The sequence below is a fragment of the Hemiscyllium ocellatum genome, chromosome 23, assembly GCF_020745735.1.
Source record: "Hemiscyllium ocellatum isolate sHemOce1 chromosome 23, sHemOce1.pat.X.cur, whole genome shotgun sequence".
Taxonomy (NCBI): domain Eukaryota; kingdom Metazoa; phylum Chordata; class Chondrichthyes; order Orectolobiformes; family Hemiscylliidae; genus Hemiscyllium; species Hemiscyllium ocellatum.
The window spans coordinates 16,718,098-16,737,435 of record NC_083423.1 but is presented as its reverse complement, the minus strand read 5'-3'; the positions used below and the strand labels follow the sequence as shown (position 1 = coordinate 16,737,435).

Genomic DNA, 19,338 nt, shown 5'->3' with positions numbered 1-19,338 from the left:
TCGGCTGTTTCAATTGGTGTATTTTTGTTTAAAAATGAAATCTATTTGAATTGTAGAAACTTTAAGTGATTAAGCTGTGTGAACCTACTTATACATCAATCATTCTTTACCAACCTCCCACACAGCTTTCTGTGTTTTCATAATCATATTCTGACATTCCATCTTCCATTCCTTCTGAAGTACAAGAAGATCAATAGGAGGCGTGAAAAGACCTTTCATATATTTAAATAAGTGGGACTATTAGTTATTAATAGTCATTCACAAAAATGCATTGGGAAGAGGTCCATCAAACCTTGCCATACTTTTGTAAATGTTTCACTTTTTTTACTTGTCTTACAAGTTTTACTCATTTATAAAATTTTATATTTTCAAAATAATAAGATGGTTCTACATTGGGAAGACTGCTGATCAGAATTCTATACCTTAGCTTTGTTAAACTTGATGTCCAGCTCTCAAACTACATTTTCCAGTTTCATCAATTATGCACAAAACAAAAAAAAACCCCAAAAACTGGGGATGCTGTAAATCTGAAACAAAAACAGAAATCGTTGGAACAACTGGGCGGCACGGTGGCACAGTGGTTAGCACTGCTGCCTCACAGCGCCAGAGACCTGGGTTCAATTCCCACCTCAGGTGACTGACTGTGTGGAGTTTGCACGTTCTCCCCGTGTCTGCGTGGGTTTCCTCCGGGTGCTCCGGTTTCCTCCCACAGTCACAAAGATGTGCGGGTTAGGTGAATTGGCCATGCTAAATTGCCCCTAGTGTTAGGTAAGGGGTAAATGTAGGGGTATGGGAGGGTTGCGCTTCGGTGGGTCGGTGTGGACTTGTTGGGCTGAAGGGCCTGTTTCCACACTAAGTAATCTAATCTAACTCAGCAGCAGCTGTGGAAAGAGAAACAGAGTTAACATTTTGGGTCCAGAGAGGCAACTGGTAGCTCAGGGTCAGAACGGAGATGTTCTGCAAAGTGGTCACCCAGTCTCTGCTTTGTCTCCCCAGTGTAGATGTGACCATATTGTGAGCAAGTACAGTCGACTAGATTGAGTAAAGTGCAGGTAAATCATTGCTTCACCTCAAAGGTGTGTCTGGGGCCTTGGATAGTAGGGAAAGAGGAAGTAAACAGACAGGTGTTACATCTTCTGCGATTGCATGGGAGGGTTCCATGGGGTGTGGAGAGTTGGAGGGAGTTGAGGAGGAGTGGACCATGGTGTCCCAGAGGGAATGACCTTAGTGAAAGACTGACAAGGGACGGAAGGGGAATATGTGGTAGCTTTCTGTTGGAGCTGGTGAAATGGTGGCTTATGCTCCTTTGGATTTGGATGATGATGGGTTGGTATTGCTGTTATGGGAGGGAAGGGAAGGACTCAAGTGGAGAGATGGGTTGGACACGGCTGAAGGCTCCTGCTAATCATGGTGGTTGGGAATTAAGAAAGAAGGTGGATACTTCGGAGAACCACTTGTTGAAGTTGGTATCTTTGGAACAGATACAACAGAGATGGAAGAACTAGGAGAAAGGCAGAGAGTCTTTACAGGAAGCAGGATACGAGGACACATCGGAGAAAGTGAGGACTGCTGATTCTGGAGATCAGAGTCAAAACGTGTGGCACTGGAAAAGCACAGCAGATCAGGCAGCATCTGAGGAGCAGGGGAATCGACATTTCAGGCATAAGCCCTTCACCGGGAATGTGGGGGAAGAGGTAGTCGGGGGAAGGCAGCTGGGAGCTTAATCAGAAGGTGAGGGTGGGGGTGGGGGTGCAGGTGTGTTGGGGGTGAGGATGAGGTAACTGGGAAGGCATTAGGTAGCTTCAGCTGGACTGATGGTGATGGATCGGAGGGGAGGGTGAAGTGAATAGGTGGGAAGGAGGTGGACAGGTAGGACAGCTCAAGAGGGTGGTGCTGAGTTAGACGCTTGAATCTGGGATGAGGTGGGGGGAGGGGAGATGAGGAAACTAGTGAAGTTGACATTAATGCTGTGTGTTTGGAGGGTCCCAAAGTGGAGGACGAGGCATTCTTCCTCCAGGCATGCCCTTGGCCTCCTCCACCACCAAATCCAAGCCACCGGTCGCTTGGAGGAAAAACGCCTCACGTCCGCCATGGGACCCTCCAACCACATGGCATCAAAGTCGACTTCACCAGTTTCCTCATCTCCCCTCTCCCCACCTCATCTCAGATCCATCCCCCTAACTCAGCACCACCTTCTTGAATTGTCCTATCTGTCCATCTTCCTTCCCACCTATACACTCCACCCTGTCCTCCGACCTATCACCATCACGCCCCATCTTCATCTACCTACCATCTTCCCCTCACCCACACCCCCACCCCACCCTCATATTTATCTCCCAGTCCCCTTCTGACCCCTCCCCACCTCCATTCTTGACGGAGGGCTTATTCTGTGAGGATGCATAGTTGAGGTAACTGTGGCAGTCATTGGCTTGAAATGGATATTAGTGGCCAGCCTATCTCCAGAAATGGAAACAAGGATGTCAAGGAAAAGAAGGGAGGTGTCAGAGATGGATCAGCTGAAGCAAAATTGAGAAACTTTTTCAATTCCAGACAAGAGAGAGAAACACCACTGATCACATACTGGAGAAAGAGTGAAGTAGGACTGATCAAGGAATGTTCCAAGTACCTCATAAAGAAACAGGCATAAGTGGAGTCCATGCAGATACACATTGCCACCTCTTTGACTTGAAGAAAGTGGGAGGAGCTAAAGGAGAAGTTGTTCAAAGTGAGGATGAGCTTAGCCAGGTAGAGGATGGTGGTGGTAGGTGGGGATGGCTAAGGCCTGTTTTCCAGGAAGAAGCGGAAGGACCTGAGATTGCCCTGATGGGGGATGGACATGTAAAGACATTGCAGGAGGTGGCTGGAACCCATGGAAATTCCGAAACTGACATAAAGCGTAAGAAGGATTGAGGCTGTAAAGTGGGAAGCAATTACAAAAGGGGGAAAAATGTGGATAGTGTTCGGGAGAGAGGAATTCTGTGGGGCAGGAAGAGGCAGAAATAATGAGTCTGGATGGGCAGTCTTGTATGTCGAATTTAGGAAAGAGGTTGAAGCAGTCTGTGGGCTACAATCAGTTCTGAAGAAAGGTCTTTGGACCCAAAACACTAACTCTTTTTCCCTCTGTCATCCCTGCTGAGTTGTTTGAGAAATTTTGATTTTGTTGGTCAATTATGCACTAGTTTAGGTTTACAAGAAATATCAGGTGAGATTGGAAAAGTTTGATTTTCTGAAGATTACCATCAGGAAATTCAAGATCCTAAAACTGGAGTGGATTTTTAAGTAATGCCTATGTCCAAGTTTCAGTACTCACATTTAAACTTAATAGGGTTAAAATTATGATGCTGACCTACTGATGAAGAACCCCTAGAAATGGGGAGAGGATACAGAATTTGATCGATATTGTGGCTTTAATCATCTAGTCTTATACCAACTGGAAGTATACTCCACAAAATACAGAAATTGATGTCAGCTTATCCCAGGATGAGCAGAAAAAGGGGCAAGAACAAAAGTTTGATAAATTATGGTAGGATCAAGGGCTGCATTACTGCTGAGGGGAAACTTTGGGGAAACATTCTAATTCAGAAGTTGTGTGGAAAGTTGATTCATAGGAGCAAATGCAGAAGGCAAGGAAACTGGGGATTAAGAGAGGTTACGTTGGAAGGAGGATGAGAAAAGACATAATCACATTGCAGTGAGAGTATTGGTTCATAATGGAGATCTGTCAAAAGACCATTACCAGAGAAATACAGAAGGCCTGAGAAAATGAATTAAGCAGATTTCTTTTCATCTTTGAGTCCTTTGTTCAGATCTATCCATAATTGGTAGGTAAAAATCTTAACACTGACTCTCAATACTCTGATGTGAAATAGGTTTAGAAAGCCCTGATGCATGTCCTTGCACAAAAGTACTGCTACTGCAGCACTCATTGATACTGTTTTGCAATTTCAAGCTGTTTCATAATTTGCATTTAAAATCTTTAGGAGTGAGATTGCATCACTTGACAATATCACATTCTCTCCTACAAGCAGCAAAGGGTTTTCATGTGGACTTATGAATAAATATGGCCCCAAGGCATTAATTAATTTGCTGATCTAGCTTCAGTCTGCAAATTGACAACTCTAGCATTATGTGCTAATGTATTCCATTATAAATTAAACATTGTCTTAACTGTAACTGTAATTATACCAACTTAGAAAAATGAAATCTTTGAGTAGAATCTACAGTCGTGAAAATGTTTTATGTTAAGAGTGCTAATCTTTTTTGGAAGCCTTGTCTAGAATTGCCATCTTTGGAAAGCAGAGTATGGTGATTTCTTAACCAGGCAGGAAGGCTATTCAATGAACTGATCCTGTTTGGCAGTACTGCTATCAGAATTCTTTGGGACCAAGTTAAGGTTGTCTTGAACAAGGAAAATTATCCATTGTCTAGTATTGCTGTTGCAGGAGTTCAGGAAAAGGCTACAATCCCTCTGATGCAGAACAAGTATGGGCGGCACGGTGGCACAGTGGTTAGCACTGCTGCCTCACAGCGCCTGCGACCCGGGTTCAGATCCCGACTCAGGCGACTGACTGTGTGGAGTTTGCACGTTCTCCCCGTGTCTGCGTGGGTTTCCTCCGGGTGCTCCGGTTTCCTCCCACAGTCCAAAGATGTGCGGGTCAGGTGAGTTGGCCATGCTAAATTGCCCATAGTGTTAGGTAAAAGGGGTAAATGTAGGGGTATGGGTGGGTTACGCTTCGGCGGGTCAGTGTGGACTTGTTGGGCCTTGTCCTTCTTTATAAGAACTTTCAACAGGACCTCATAGGTAGATAGGGGGTAGGTGAAGGCCAAGTGGTGTTATTGTTGAACTATTAATCCAGACACCCAGATAATATTCTGTGGACCTGAGTTTAAATTCTGCCATGGCAGATAGTGGATTTTGAATTCAATAATAATCCGCAAATAAAAGTCTAATAATGACCATGAAACCATTGCCAATTGTCAGGAAAAACCCACCTGTTTCACTCATGTCCTTGAGGGAAAGAAATCTGCCATCCTTACCTGGCCTGGACTACATATGACTCCTGACCCACAGCAATGTGGTTTGACTCTTAACTGGCCTTAAGGCAATAAATATATGCCTAGCTAATGATAACCGCATCCCATGAATGAATTAAAATTAAATTTCCTCAGGGTAAACTCACTGACTGATTATTCTCTACATTGAGAATAATCTCAATATATATTTTAATTAAAGTTATATATTTATTATAGATTTTATTTTCTCACTTGTTATTATCTGCTCACATACAATAATTTTTTTAAGACAAGTAATGAACTTTTTGATTCTTGCCTTGATTTTTCTTTATATGAAAGGTGTTCACATTAATCACGGCCAAATATTACTTAGGCATTACAGCTTTCAAATTAAGTTCATTCTTTAGTGTATAGAGCATGCAAGTACAGTTCATTGTTAAACTCAGTCAAGATGACTTCACTTTCTTCAGAGAAGTAAGTAAAAGGAAATGCAACAGAGAAATGCAATACAAAAGCGAAATAAATTTGAATGCTGGAAATTGTTAGTAAAAGCATTAACTCTTGGGAATGTTTAGAAATGCAATCAGTTATTTTACCCATTACCAATCCTACCTTTGCTGCAGCTTCACCTTTAGGTCCTTGAGGCCCTGGTGGTCCAATGGATCCAGGCTTTCCAGGTAATCCAGTAGACCCTTTCAGGCCAGTGAGTCCAGGTACACCCTTATAACCCTGCACAATCAAATCAGAAATGAAAAGGTGACTAATGAGACAAGGAAAAGTGTTGTTTTATATTCATGTGCATATTCATTTAAAGGTTAGCACTATTTCCAGATTTAGCAACATTGGATATTCCTGATGAAGGACTTGTGCCCGAAACGTCGAATTTCCTATTCCTTGAATGCTGCCTGACCTGCTGTGCTTTAACCAGCAACACATTTTCAGCTCTGATCTCCAGCATCTGAAGACCTAATTTTTTACCCCTAAATCCTGACTTTGACAACATTCTCGACTGCGTGGGACCTCTGAGGTATCACAAAAGCATGTTAAAATGACAAATTCCACCTAATGCACTGGGATGGTTGTATAAATGTGTATTTCCCATCAATTGCTGCTGGTCAGAGTGTTCCAGAAAAAGCTAAGCTTGCATCTTTTGAAAAGTGGCTTTCTGCATCTGTCTTATTCTATTCAGTCTTTCTTTATACTCCCGTCACTTCATGGACGAATTGGCTATGGGAGCAATACCCCTACTACACCATAGCATCCACACTTATGTTTCTCCCCCTGGACAATTGCTGCTGCTTCTGGGATTTCCCTTTGGGTCAGTTCAGGAAGTCGTTCACTTTCAGCAGACAGAGAATCTAACTGTGGTGGCTCAATGGCAAAACAGAATAATAATGAAGACCAATTTCAGACTAGCCTTGGGTCTTACAATGGAGACCTTGTTATAGCCACAATGCAACTTAGCACAGCAGCAATTTGCCAAGGTTTATTGTTTGTCACCTTTATCACCGAAAAGAACAATGGCAGCAGACAAAGAGGAATAATTACAAATTGTCCAGCTTGCAACACAATCCTGTGTTGAGAAAAAGCATGTTGAATGTAAGGAATTTCAATTTCAGGGATCCTTTATAGCAGAGACAACACAATTTAAGCACACACATGAAAGAAAGCCATCCTAAAGAAACAAACTGCTCATTGTGGGTGACCATTGGGGTGCACAACACCCCAAATCCAAAAGAACCATTGAGAATTTAGTTCCTTGTTTTGAATCATCAGTATCACAGACTTATTTGCTAAAATAATGGAAAGCAGGAATGTCTTGCTTTCAGCAGCAGTGAAAGCTTATGATTCATTAACCTTCCTCAGTGTAGGCCCTTTACTCCAAGTCTTTAGCTGATCCTTTGGACATCTAATGGTTAAATGTGCCCTCATGCTGTGGTCCTCACAATCAAGCCCTAAAGAGTGAACAACTGCTTGTCAGAATTTCCTGGCCCACTCTTCTGCAGGGAACTGACTCCTTGATGTCCGTGGGACTTTTGGTAATAAACTATTTGCACCTTCTAGCATAGAGAGTCCAGTACTTAGCCTTCCCTGACACTGTTTTGCTGCTGCCCCATCCTTGAGGCCCATGCTTTCCTAGAGGCTCTTTTGCTTCCTGACCATGCTGCAGCCTCCCCAGTAAACTACTACTCTACCACTCCAACCTCCTGGCCCATGGAATCCATCCAAGGAACTTTGCACAGGATATCAAAGTTTCTATGTGGTAGGCATTATTTAATGGAATGGGAGGGCAGGTTTGTATGTTTGACCTCAAGTAGAAAAGTGACAGTCTGAATATTGAAAGCTGCAAGGTTCCCAAGTGAATACAAAGTGTGGGGTAGTTTTTCTTATTTCTTGCACTTCAACATGTTTAAACATCTAGGTGTAGTGACTCAAAAAATAAATCAGGTAAGGAAGGTCAGCCCCTTACGATGGAACCAAAATACTTGACATCCACTTAAATTAGTGATGAGAAAATCAAATGGATGCTCTTGTCATCATTGTTTTACCCAGGATCTGTGGGAAGGTCCCCAACTTGTTATAGTTCCAGCTTTGATAAAGGGTCAGTTAGACTTGAAACATCAGCTTATTTCTCTCCTTACAGATGCTGTCAGACTTCCTGAGATTTTCCAGCATTTTCTCTTTTTTGTTATAGTTCCAGATGGGATACCCAAATCATTACGTTCCCGGGTGAGGATGGATGAACTGACGCTCGTCCTCCCACCTTGCTGGCTGTTTGCAAGCGTAATTTAATTACTTATCCCTTCTCTAATACATAACTTTCTCCTAGCCTGAATTGAACTTATGTTACAAACGAATCCAATTTAACCAGAATTTCTTGGGTTTACACAGAATGAATTCATTAATTACCATATGTGAGAAGGATTAGTAATGAAACATACACATTAGTGGGCGACACGGTGGCACAGTGGTTAGCACTGCTGTCTCACAGCGCCTGAGACCTGGGTTCAGTTCCCGCCTCAGGCGACTGACTGTGTGGAGTTTGCACGTTCTCCCCGTGTCTGCGTGGGTTTCCTCCGGGTGCTCCGGTTTCCTCCCACAATCCAAAGATGTGCGGGTCAGGTGAATTGGCCATGCTAAATTGCCCATAGTGTTAGGTAGGGGGTAAATGTAGGGGTATGGGTGGGTTGTGCTTCGGCAGGTCGGTGTGGACTTGTTGGGCCAAAGGGCCTGTTTCCACACTGTAAGTAATCTAATCTAATCTAAAAAAAAGAGGTATTTTCCAAAAGATATAACTTTTAAAATAAACAGACATATGGATCAGTATCTGACTTTTTGTGAAGAGTGGATAATTGAACATTGCAGCCATTGCAGTGGAGTTTGCCAGCAGCCATATATTTTGGTAGTTGCACTTAATTTCTTTTAGTTTTCTCTTAGGCTAGTTGAGGATCTGTTCTGATTTGTTTTGACACTGACTGAAATTCCAGTATTAAAGGTGAGAGAGAGAACTCTTGTTGTCCTGTTTCTTTTTGTTTGGCTGCTAGCTTCTCGACTTTTAGCACTCAGAGTAAGATTGTCCATTTATCTGCAACACAGGAGTAACTAGGGGCTAGTTTGTTGGCTATGACCTTCATGAACTGCTAATGCTCGAATCCAGCCTAGTACACACAGGTGCATCAGATCACTGGTGTACACAAGTATCTCAGTTCCACTAGCACATTCCAGACATGTTGAAACTAACTGTTTTAGCCATTTCCTTACATATTCTGTGAAGGGAATAACACAATGTGTATCTACAGTTTGGGACATCATCACAGGGGGTGGTTTTCAGCCTATCATTATCTTTGTAATCACAAGAGGTTACGGTTCAGTCTGTTTTGACTTGCGTCTTTCCCCTTTGATGTGTTGTTTGCAATTCCCTTCACATCTTTAGGTGTAATATTCCATAGATCTTTCACTGCCCCCAGGCAGCCACTTAATTTACATCTTAAAATATTTGGACTGTACCAGGTGTCTTTTATAAAATCCACTTTGACAATACAAATTAAGGTGTTCATAGTACTTCAAGGTTCTGACCCAAGGTTGTGAGAGTATGTAATCCTCTACACTTAGGTGCAAGAAGGTGAAAACAACCTCCTCAATAACATAAACTTGCTTAGCGGTTTATAACTTGGTTACACACGATCAAAATAATGACATTACAGTGCACAAAAAGTTTGTGCCTATAATGATAGGATAGACTTGATGGGAAGAATAGCTTTTGATATTATAATAACTCTAAGGCTAGATATTGCATGACCCCTATTGGGTGCATTTTTGGCGGGGGTGGGGGTGGGGGGGAATGGTGGGAAAGCATGTAAAATAGGTCAGTTGGGTTGCCAGCACTTTCCCATCTACCCTGAATGCATCCCCTAAGTATGGGAATGGGTAGGCACCAAGATTAGCAGCCATCTGCCACATGTAACTAATTAATCAATGATCAAATGAAAGTTGTTAAAAGCTCAATTTACTCCAATATTAGTATGCCCACACAATAATAGGGTTGACAATGGCAGGAAGGTGGGAGTATCTGCTTTTTTTAGAGCAACTTTTTAAACAGTGGGAAGGATTTCCTATTTTCGTAGGGTGCCTTAGCCCATTAGCAACCCCCTCACAACCATCAGAAGATAGTACCATCCTATCCTTCTGACCTTCCTAACCTTTAAAACTCAGCCCCTAGAGAAATAAGCAAGGTAACAAGCCTGAGACAGGCAGTCAGAAACACATAGAGGAGCAGGTGAGGTGAGGATCCTGAGACAGGCAATTAACATCATCCAACACAGGACCAGTCAGGGAACTTGAAAACTGAGTAGTTGGAGTGTCTGTCCTAGGAGTTGCTTCCTGTTATTGGTTCTTACTTCAGAATAGGGGATGAAACTGATTGGTGCTTTCTGGTTAGTTTTTTCTATTACTCTAATTAGGAAAATGAGTTTATAAGGTTACAGGATGATAGTCAGCTCAGCCAAGTGGCACATAAATCATATGATATACATGAAGTCATGGACATTTTGTAAAACGTTTAGGGAAGTGTTCATATACCAGAGTAGAAAGTGAGGTCTGCAGATGCTGGAGATCAGAGCTGAAAATGTGTTGCTGGAAAAGCGCAGCAGATGAGGCCTTCATCAGGGCTTATGCCCGAAACGTCGAATTTCCTGTTCCTTGGATGCTGCCTGACCTGCTGCGCTTTTCCAGCAACACATTTTCAGCTCTGATCTCCAGCATCTGCAGACCTCACTTTCTCCTCGAAGATTTTAACCTGCTGCGAATCCTCTTGCAAGGATGCCTTCCTTGAAGAAGCTCTCTTCCTCTTCCTGATGAAGGGCTTATGCCCGAAACATTGCATATACCAGAGTAGACTATATAGACAATGAAGAGTCCCCTGAGCCGATGACATTTCCTAATTGGCATTTTGCTCTGGATATTGGTGCAGGCAATTATTATGATGGTGCTTCCTTTGGAACCAGGAAATACTTACCAGGTAAATAAATAGCAAATCTAAACAGCAACACTTTGTGGATAGTGTTAACTAAAGTAAAATGAAGGAACATCTAAAATCTAAAATGAATGATTGAGATTTTAATGTAAGACGTCATGGTTAGAAAGTTTGCAGAAAACCTAAAAATTGACGACATGGTTGACAGTGAAGAGGCCAGCAATTGATTGGAAGAAGATATCAATGGTTTTGTTGAGCAGATGGAAAAGGGAAAATGGAATTCAATTCAGAGAAGTGGGAGGTTATGCAAATAGCAAGGGCAAACAAATCAAAGGGAATAATACGTAAACAGGTGGGTATTGAGATGGGTACAGAAAGTTAAAGATCTTGAGCACATATCCATGGGTCCCTCAAAGTGGCAGGACAGGTAGATGAGGCAACAAGGAAAGCATATTGGATAGTTTCCTTCATCGGATGAGATATTGAATACAAGAGTAGGGATAAAATGCTGGAACAAATAAGTCATTGGAGCTCTCTACACGGGAGTACTCCCCCTTTCTCTCAGGAATCTGGGATGGAAAGTATTGAACGCAGCAGTTCCCTGCAACTGCAGATTGTGGTGGATCATGGACTCCCAGCCCAACCGCTTGTTCTGTGGTGCTGTGGAGTTTGTGCACCATGTCGAAATGGTGTGTGAACATTTGCATTCCATTTTTAGTTTTCTAGAAAACCTTCTACTCTGCATTTGGTTGCACTTCAGTCCCACGCTCCTGATCTTTGGGCACCCAGTGCAGAGAGGGGAATACAGGTCAGAGGATCTCCTTGTGGGTCTGCTTCTGGGCCTGGCCAAACTGGCCATTAACAGGTTGAGGCAATGGGCTGTGGAGGTGGTCATTATGGCCAATTGCCTGCCCCTTTTCAAGCCTGGATGTCTCTGGAGAAGGAGCACGCGGTGTCTACCAACAACTTCGAGCTGTTTAGGGAGAGGTGGGCACCACAGGGAGTGGAATGCTTTATTTCCCCCTCCAACTCTATTTTGATTTAATTCCTGCCTCCCTTTCACTTTTTTGATCACGCAGTATTGCCCTTTGATGAGAAGGGCATTCCTTGTTACTGGCCTCTCTGGTGTTTCCTTTCTTCCTGGTGGTGGAAAAGAATAAATATTTATATACTTGTTGTCTTTCGCTCTGTCTCACACCTGTATACACACACATCATGGGTGCTGGGGAAAATATAAACACTACCACTGTTAGGCTCCTGGGCCTGGCTGTTAGGCAGTAGTGTAGGGGAGGAGGGAGAAAAAAATATAAGCTATACAGCTGGAGTTTTGTGTATAGTTCTGGTCACCACACTTCAGGAAAGGCTTAATTGTTTGACAGAGTACTCAAGGGAGAGAATTGAGGAGATTTACCTGTAGCCAAGGATTGAAGATTGAAACTATAAGGAAAGATTGGATAGATTAGGGTTGCTTTCTTTGGAATAAGGAATAAAGGAAACTAAGAGGTGACTTAATCAAGGAGGTACAATATAATGAGGGATTTAGGCTTCTTACTATAACGTAGACAGGTATGCTAAAAATCCAGTGCAGTTCATATGTATACCTGCTAAGAAAAAAGGGCAAAGATTAGTCTGATCCATTTAGGTGTTTATAGATAGATAGTGTAATTTTAATATTGTGTTTCTTATATGCTGGATGGAATATTGCATCTATTGCAAGCTTACATCAATCTAAAGCTGTTATAGAAAGCAAAAAGAGTGTAAAATATACCAGTACAGATGAACATGTATGAATGAGCATTGGCTCAGATACATTGATGGGATAGAGGCAGATAAAATTTGACTCCATGCCATACCTGACAGAGAAATACTTGATACTACCTGGGTGCATAAGCTGGGTAAGAATTAAATTTTGTCAACTTGATGAATAAGACAGATCATAAAATCAAGTTTGGCAAAGAACATTTCACCAATGATTGATGCTTTGAGAAAAGCAACAGAGAATAAATAGTTGACTCAGAGCAATATGTCAATCAGAGTTCCAAAATCTGTCTTATAAAAGAATAATCACTGTAGCAATCAGAAAGATTTGGAAAAAAAGGTGATAATATAGGTGTCATGTTGCATAACTACTTCCAAGCAGATCTCAACTGCAATAGGAGGTGTGAGGAGGACAACTATTTGATCTTCAAAGTTGTACAAATATGAGTACAAGTATAATAGACTTTTGACATGACTCTCAAGATGTTTGCTTGAAACTATACATCAATAATATATTCTGGTGATCTCAATAAAATGTTGCAAAAAATAACATATGTTTTATGTAAAGATAGTAATATAAGGTTGAAATTCTACTTTGGTGGAATGAAAAAATAAGTGGTAGGAGATTATTTGATCCATTTCTCTTTCAAAGTAGGCAATGGGTCAGGAAATAGGGTGGCCATTTGCTTTCATTCATTTTGCAACTTACTGAAGTTGAATTTCATATTGCATTCATTCATGAACAGCTTTTCTTAAAAGAAGACATGTATATTCTGTAGGTCTTTGTTAAACATCGACAAATCATTCCCATTCTTACTCATCTTAAAGGTTCAATTTTGCCCATTAATGTAGAACAGACTTTTCAGCTAAGTGCTTAGTAAGAACATATTGCAGGTGAATATATCCCTATGACTTCTGTCAACCTAACTTTGGCAGAAATATCCTTAACACACATAAATGAGGTACATAGAAACATTGAGGGAGTAGAAGAATTCCCAGATAATTTCCAGTATGCACCATCCTCAGAAACAAATGGTGTTAGGTTAATTTCTCAGAAATGAAGAAGAGTCTAACCAAAATAGTAACCTATCGGATGTGGATTTTTATGTTGTGATTTTCAGTATGCAGATACTTTGATATATCTCTCCATGGTTGATATTTGTACTGTGCAGTTATATAGATCAGTCTCTATCAATTGTTAGTAGTTGTATAGTAATATCGATAAGTCTCTTGTTTCTCTCTTCCTGTGGTTGATAAGTTGCCATCTGTATAGTTACTTAATTCAGTGTCTCTCTGTCTGTCCCTACAGCTGATTTTATCTGGTTTCTTGGATTAATTTCACTTTGTGTTTCTAGTGTGTTGTCTGCATTCTGATGTTAGTCCACATTTTTTCTTTTTCTATTGTTGCTTGCAGTTTAGTGGAGTTGAGCTTTAATTTTATTTTTTAACATCCTGCCAGGAATCTTTTCTCTATTTTATGTATTTCTGATGATGCCAACAGAATGCTATATTTAAAAGGCATTAGCCACAGACAGAAACATGTTTTCATAGTAATTACAGTGTTTCTGTACTGGAACTGGTACTGAGCCACACAAACAATGATTTGAATAAATTGGCAGCTTTTATCCGCAGCCAATATCTCTCCCTCCTTCTCCTAGCTCTTTGTAAACATATCTATTAGCTATTATTTGATTTTGGATGCCATCACATGTTAATTCCTTATAATTGGATATTTCTGATGGATATAAAACAACTTGCCCAAAAGTGGAAAAGGAATTAATTTGTACTTGAAATCTCAGCAGATGTTTATTCCTTCTGTGGATCTCAGAGCCCTGTTAATGTGTTCCTTGGAAAAAGTTAACTCGTTTCCTCTTAAGATATCATCATTACACTTTTCATTCATTCATGGGATGTGGATGTCTCTGGCCGCCTAGCTGCCTGGCCAGCATTAATGCTCCATCCCTTGTTGCTTTGAGAAAGCGATGGTGTGCTGCCATCTTGAACTGCTGCAGTCCTTGTGCTTGTTTTACTTGTCACATTTTGTCTAACTTTCAGAATTGTATTTCCAATAAGTTAAGTATCTGTTGAGATTGCAATGTTAATAAAGCTAATGAAGTGAATATAGAAAGTGCTGGAGAAAGTCTGTGGAGTTAGTAATTCCTGGAAGTTTCGAGTTCTGAAGAAATCATGTTGGACTTGAAATGTTAATTCTGTTTCTGTCTGCACAAATGCTGTCAGACTAGATTAGATTCCCGACAGTATGGAAACAGGCCCTTCGGCCCAACAAGTCCACACCGACCCTCTGAAGAGTAACCCACCCAGACCCATTTCCCTCCTACTAATGCACCCAACACTATGGGCAATTTAGCATGGCCAATTCACCTGACCTGCATATCTTTGGACTGTGGGAGGAAACCAGAGCACCCGGAGGAAACCCATGCAAATACGGGGAGGATGTGCAAAATCCACACAGTCACCCAAGGCTGGAATTGAATCTGGAACCCTAGTGCTGTGAGGCAGCAGTGCAAACCACTGTGCCGCCCCAACTCAGACCTGCTGAGTTTACTCACCATTTTGTTTAGTTCAGATTTCCAGCATCAGCAGTATTCTAATTTTACTGAAGCTCATGAAGTACTTTGATAGTCCTATGCTCAGCCATAGTGCTGACATTTCTATCTACTGTCAATGGACTGGATTTAATGCAGTTCATCATGTTGAAAAACACTGTGTCAAGAATTATGTGATAATGGGAGAGGCCACATCTGAGTTACCTTGCAGCATGAAATCCTCCCACAATTATGTCGGAAGTCCAAAGGGATCCAATGATGAAACTCATCAGCTTGGCATGATGTGAATCAGGTAAAAACAATGACTGCAGAGTGCTGGAAACCAGATTCTGGATTAGTGGTGCTGGAAGAGCACAACAGTTCAGGCAGCATCCGAGCAGTACTGCTCCTCGGAGGCTGCCTGAACTGCTGTGCTCTTCCAGCACCACTAATCCATGATGTGAATTAGGATCATTAGTGAGTTAATTAACACCAATTATTTCTTGAGTCTTCCAAAATTTAGTAGTGACTGAGGGATTAAATCTGAGTGGCTTGGTTTTCCTGTGCTTTCTGTAAGCAGCAGGCAAACTCAACATCTAGACTTATCCCATGTCAGTGAAAATTGAAGGCATGAGGTATGTGTTTGGCAAGCCCAGAATTGGATAACATCTTTTTTAAATGGCAGTATTGTCCATGCAAATCTGCAAAAATCCAGCCCCAGACTATTTAACATTACTGCAAGAAGTAATAGACCTTAAAAAGACTAACCTTTTGCCCTTTTTCTCCTGGAATGCCTTTGGAACCTGGAAGGCCTGGAATTCCACGTGCTCCCTGGTTTACACAGAAAGGCTTAGTGAAAATTCCAACACCTTTATATGTGCAATTATTAATTAAGCCAAAGACTGTTCATCAATTTGTTCAGCATAAGTCTCATTGAAGTCTACAGAAGGTTATTTTCATCAGTCTGGGTGGGGTTCCAGCACTTAGAGTCTTTGTCCTTCACCAAAATTGCTCATAAAGAATCCTACTAATTATTTTTATTGAGATTAAATTGATAAAAACTTTTATGGGAATTTAAAATGATATTATTTATTTGTTCCTTGCTCAAATACCAAGGTTTGGCATAGCATCACATCAGATTTTCAGACAGAAACAGGCTATGTTTTTCTGCTTCATATATGCTTTCTGCTATCTCATGTTATTGTACTCTATCAGAATACGCTTCATTTGCTTTCTCCCTTGTGTATTTTCCTTAACTGCATTTATGCACTTCATCTCTTTTATTAGATGTGATAGCAAGTTTCACCTTACAGTGTGGCACTCAGAGCTATCTTCAAATGTAAATAATTATTTAGATTTCTTCTGCATTAAGAGTTATCATTACTGACTTTTACTGAATATTTAAATTTTACATGGTTTCAATTCCTCACATATTAGGAAAACATTGTTGAAATAGAGAGACGGGTACTAACCTTTAGTCCCAGAAGACCGTTTAATCCCAATTTTCCTGGCAACCCAGGTTCACCCTTGTCACCCTTTAGAATAAGACAAAACATGTTTAATGGCCATACTGACAGGTACCTGAGCCAAACGTCAGTCATTGTCCCTATTAAAATCTACACTACTCTATTCAATTCCATATTTCTATATTTTCCTTACCTGTCAATTTCTCTTGACTCTTAAAAGAGATGGAATTGTATTAGTCTTTTTAAATACAAAAATTTGGTGAATTTAATAAAATGCATTTATTTAGGTGGATTGGTGACCTTTTCTTATCTTGCTTTAAGCAATACATTTGACCACAGGTTACAATTGTTATTTTATAACCTGTTTCATATCTCTGTTTTATATCTTACGAATCGCCCAGAATATTTGTACTGTTTACCTACTCCTAGTTTAGTGAACAAACCCATTAAACTGCATCACCTGCAATCAGACAGAAATTATAAAGTGAAATCTGAATCAACAGATAATTTTTTTAAAAAAGGCTACCCTTTCAGCTCCGATCCCTGGCTGTCCTCTTTGTCCTGGAAGACCTCGTGATCCCTGAATAGAAAGATAACCTTTGTTAGTGCTAACCTAAGTTCACATTCTTCAGACTGCATACATGACGGGGCATTAGAATCACATTGAACCATGTGACAGCGTCTATAACAGGTAACAGTGAAAGTGTAGGAAGACAATGAGTGTGTCTACCAAAATTTCCAATATAATTGAAATTTTCTGATCAACCTGATCAGAGGTTATTAAATACCTCTCGAGTAAATAGGAATTGAACTTGCGCAATGAAAAATGTGGCTGGGGAGTTGCCAAATCAAGGCTGCCCTGTCTTTCCCGTCTGTTGTTGACATCCCTTTCATGCCAAAATAATTCAACCCCACGTTTCCATTGTCCATACTTATTACTCATTCAAAAACAGTCAGACGTTTTTCTCTGGAATATTGTTGTTTCATGCTTCTATGGGAAAATGTCAATGATCCTCTAGTAAGCTGCAGTTCACAGTATTAGCAATAGAATCTCATTGACTCTAGTTGCCTTTCCATAAAGCAAATTGTGATAGTGTCACATGTTCTTAATGTATGGATTTCAGCTCACTGTCTGCAATGCAAAAGAAAACACCCAGAAAATTTCCCACATCCAGCTACCAGGAAGATTGGGCAAAAAAGTGGATCAGCACATTTCAATTCCAACACTTTGCTTTCATGGAACATCAAGACATTTCGCAAGGACATTTTCAAACAAAACAAAACCAAGGTTCCTTATTTGTCAGCTTAGGCAAGTGAAAGCTTGCCCAAGGAGATAGGTTTGAAGAAACATCCTCAAGGAGGGAAAAAAGAGATGATGATGTCTAATGAGGAAAATCCAGAGTCTACAACCCAGTCAGCTGAAGGCATATCTGCTAAAACTACAATGATTTTGTAGTTTTGTAGTTGCAGAATGAACAAGAAGGCAGAATTTGTGAATGTTTTAGTTTTTAGACATCTGTAGGGTTGAGAGAAGTCAAAAATGAAGGAAATAGTGAGACCATGAAAGAATTTGAAAACAGAGTTAAAATTTTAATATGGAGGTATTGCTTAACAATGTTCTAATATACAATGTCATACACAGGCCAGTCTTAGGTGTTGAAAGAAATGCCTTCTGAGTGTCACATCCAATAATTGCTGGCCACATGAAAGCAAATTAGAAATAACTGACAGAGAATTTGTATCCAAGCTTAGCTTGGAATCTTGCTTTAAGGAGGTCCTGGATCTTGGCTTTCCTTTACTGAAGTATGACTGAGACAAGACAAATAAGGAACCTCGGTCCCATCATTCCATGATTCTGTTTGTAGATGCCTAAATCTCCTTCACCATGGGACAGTATTGCAGTGTTTCTGTAAAGTTTTCTCGTGCATAACTGTTCCAAATGGTCAATGTAAAATTGTATTAATGTCTCCTTACCTTCTCACCTTTAGGCCCTTTGTCTCCTTTTAAGCCTTGGTCACCTTTATGCCCCTGAAGCAGAAAAAAATGACTTGCACACACAAAATGTTTTAGTACAGCTCTCATACATCTTATAGCACCCATGCACAATGACTTATTGCCTTATCTAAACACAGTAAACATTTATCATCAGTAATGAGACAACTTGTCAGTTAATTTGTTTTTTTCACAATATTGGATTCAAGACCCATCTTGATCAAGGTAATTGTAAATTTCCCTGTTCCTTTTCAGATAAGGGCATGACCATCTTCAAAGGTCACACAAGGACCAGAACAGACAGACTGAATCTATTGAAACATGGGAATGCAACAATCCCTCAGTAGTATACGAGGGAGCCAGCCCAGAATTTATGTCTGTATTCTGGTAAGGTGCCAAATTCATACTATTCCTTCAATGACTTCAAAGGGCTGCGGTTCACAATACCAATGGGATTACCAATAGGCATTCACAGCTGGGCATCAAGTGTGTGCCACTCACAACAGTACACCTGATAAACCTGGCCCTATTAAGATCACTTATTTTTAAATATTCACTGCTTTACAGAAATGCACATTTGTTATAATATTCAATTAGGAAATTGTCCACATACCCCTTGTAACAAGGTCAGTCAGCTGGGCTTCGTAGAATAGTCCACTAAGGGAGCCATGGATGACATATAAAACGTGGAATATCAGAGATACTGACATTCTGGTATTTGACTTTTATTGAGGCATGACTAAAGCCAAGGACTGTTCTTGTGTAAATAAAGGGTGGCTTGGTGACAGATACTAGTCTTTGTGGAGTTATTTCAGTGGCAACAGAAGTAAAACATGATCCTGAAGAAAGTCACTTGCAGCAGTTTCGGCTCTAACACTAAGTGCTAATAATGATAAGTTAGAACACTGTCCAGGAGGCTGAGTAACAAATGTGATTGCATGGAGCTGCTTCCCAAAAGCAGATACACTACCAATTGGAGTGGTACCCCAATGAAAAAGTCTGTAATGGTTAAATTTTCTGGACATGCTCCTAGTTCCAGTTGACAATATCAAACTTTGCATGCAGAAGGATCCAGTCCTTTCAGAACTGA

At 40.7% G+C, this 19,338-nt stretch overlaps 1 protein-coding gene across 1 annotated transcript in view; it reads right to left on the bottom strand.

Annotated features, from left to right (window-relative positions):
* LOC132826571 (collagen alpha-1(VII) chain-like) overlaps window positions 1-19,338 on the bottom strand; it is a 248,660-nt gene that overhangs the window by 27,358 nt on the left and 201,964 nt on the right. The window contains exons 63-67 of the mRNA XM_060842528.1: window positions 18,231-18,284; window positions 16,783-16,836; window positions 16,263-16,325; window positions 15,559-15,621; window positions 5,626-5,742 (exon numbers count right to left, since the gene is read on the bottom strand). Coding sequence (XP_060698511.1) covers window positions 5,626-5,742; window positions 15,559-15,621; window positions 16,263-16,325; window positions 16,783-16,836; window positions 18,231-18,284 — 351 coding nt within the window. The remainder of the gene's footprint in view (window positions 1-5,625; window positions 5,743-15,558; window positions 15,622-16,262; window positions 16,326-16,782; window positions 16,837-18,230; window positions 18,285-19,338) is intronic.